This window comes from Chrysochloris asiatica, unplaced genomic scaffold (assembly GCF_000296735.1).
Source record: "Chrysochloris asiatica unplaced genomic scaffold, ChrAsi1.0 scaffold00139, whole genome shotgun sequence".
Taxonomy (NCBI): domain Eukaryota; kingdom Metazoa; phylum Chordata; class Mammalia; order Afrosoricida; family Chrysochloridae; genus Chrysochloris; species Chrysochloris asiatica.
This window is the reverse complement of record NW_006408657.1, coordinates 2,771,156-2,773,008: the sequence shown is the minus strand read 5'-3', so window position 1 is coordinate 2,773,008 and position 1,853 is coordinate 2,771,156. Positions and strand designations below refer to the sequence as shown.

General features: G+C 37.3%; 1 protein-coding gene across 2 annotated transcripts in view; it reads left to right on the top strand.

The window, feature by feature from the left end:
- The window catches only part of LOC102838260 (dystrophin-like), a 3,237,302-nt gene that overhangs the window by 1,096,064 nt on the left and 2,139,385 nt on the right, over positions 1 to 1,853 (top strand). For both annotated transcript variants that reach the window (XM_006870143.1, XM_006870144.1), the window contains exon 13: positions 1,592 to 1,711. In XM_006870143.1, the coding sequence (XP_006870205.1) occupies positions 1,592 to 1,711 (120 nt within the window). The remainder of the gene's footprint in view (positions 1 to 1,591; positions 1,712 to 1,853) is intronic.

Here is a 1,853-nt window from a genome sequence, read left to right as displayed (position 1 = left end):
TTTAACTGTTGTAGAAATAGAAAGTAACTGGGGAAGAAATGTTGAAACCTCATCTCTCGGGAAGTGGTAATTAACTGGAGTCCTGAATTCTAAGGGAAAAATTATTTAAATATTGGTGGGAGGATAAGCAATTCAAGAAGAAGGAAGAGCTTGACAAATTTATGGAAGACAGAGAAGCCAGCTGTGATTGAATCATGGTGATAAGGGCAGGACCAGTGTGCAATTAGACGGGAGAGGTAGGCAGTTGCTAGATCATGCAAGGACACATGTGACGGTCAGAATTTGATGGTATTCCCTTGCTTTTCCAGGTCTCTCAACTGTTTCACCTGTGACAGTGGTCAATCTTAATACTTTTCTATTATTTGTTTTAAGTGGCAAATATTTGAATTTTCCTTCTCTAACAGGTTCTGACTTACATAGTCTCCAACTTTCACAGGTTTTATTGTCTAAGGCATTTGGACTTTCCTTCTTCCTGTGACGGAAATACATATGCCTCCTAATTTTGTTTTAGCCAAAAAGAAAAAGCCATCAAAGGAGCTGGAAAGTTGCAGATACTGATGTGGGGTGATAATCAGGAGAGGGTGTTACATGAAAATAAGAAAGAATGAAAAGAGCAAAAAATGAACATTGGAACTGGGAAGCTGGAGTTGAAGGTGATTTTTATACAGAGATGTTTCCAGGGGATAGTGGACCCAGAGATTGGTGTTATAAAGAAGGTAAAACAATATCCAGGTAGGGGAAAAATTCATTTTTCAGTATATTTCCAACAAACTATAAGGAATTAATTGGAGTGGTTTGATAAGTCAAGAAACTTAGTTTTGTTTGGTATGGTGATGGAGAACTTTAATAGACTTTTTGTTAAGGACCATCAAGTCAGCAACCTTGTGTATGATTTCCATGGAACTGCTGGTAGGTTTGAACCTCTGGCCTTTAAGGTTTGCTTATTGTTGTTAAGTGCTGTTCATTTGGTTCTGACTCATAGCAAACAATTTAGGGTTTCCAGAGAGCTGCTGGCAGGGTTGTACTGCCAACCTTGTGGTTCGTCATCCAATGCTGATCCTTTAGTGCCAAAACAGGAGTATCAGTTCAGTGCTTATTCTAAAGCACCATGCCATGAATTCTTTAATAGACTATGAGAGATTAAAGATGTCAGAGGTGACAGGTCATTTCAGAAAAAAAGTATTTGAAAAGGTGAGAGGAGATAAAACAAGAAATAGAACATTCCACCTATATATTTCTCAACATATCCTTTCTTTTTGTGATTTTGATTTTAATTGACAACAGAAACATTTAAATTTTGCTATAAGATAAGAACTGGACTGCTAACCACAAAGTAGGCATTTCAAGCCCTGTAACTGCTCCTTGGCTATCCTATACAGGATTGCTATGAATGGTAGCCAACTCAATGGCACTTAACAACAACAACGACACAGCAGAGCAATTGCATGCAACAGTTCTAGTTTAAGAAAAAAGGTATTTCCTGAAACATGGCAGAAAAAGAATCACCCATATTTGGTAAGTAATGTTTTTGGTTTACAGATCAAATGAGTATTCTTGTAATTTTTAACAACAATTTTGTTATGTCTTCCAGGTGCTTCAAGAAGACCTAGAACAGGAACAAGTGAGAGTCAATTCTCTCACACACATGGTGGTGGTGGTAGATGAAACTAGTGGCGATCATGCAACTGCTGCTTTGGAAGAACAACTTAAGGTAACTCTCAGAGTATTTTCTATCATAAACTAAATGGACCATTCAACACGTTTAAGTACTGTGAAAACTGCTAAAGATTTTATAATTTATATATTTAAAGTGGTTACGAATCAGACTGTGAACCGCAAGGTCAGCAGTTCGA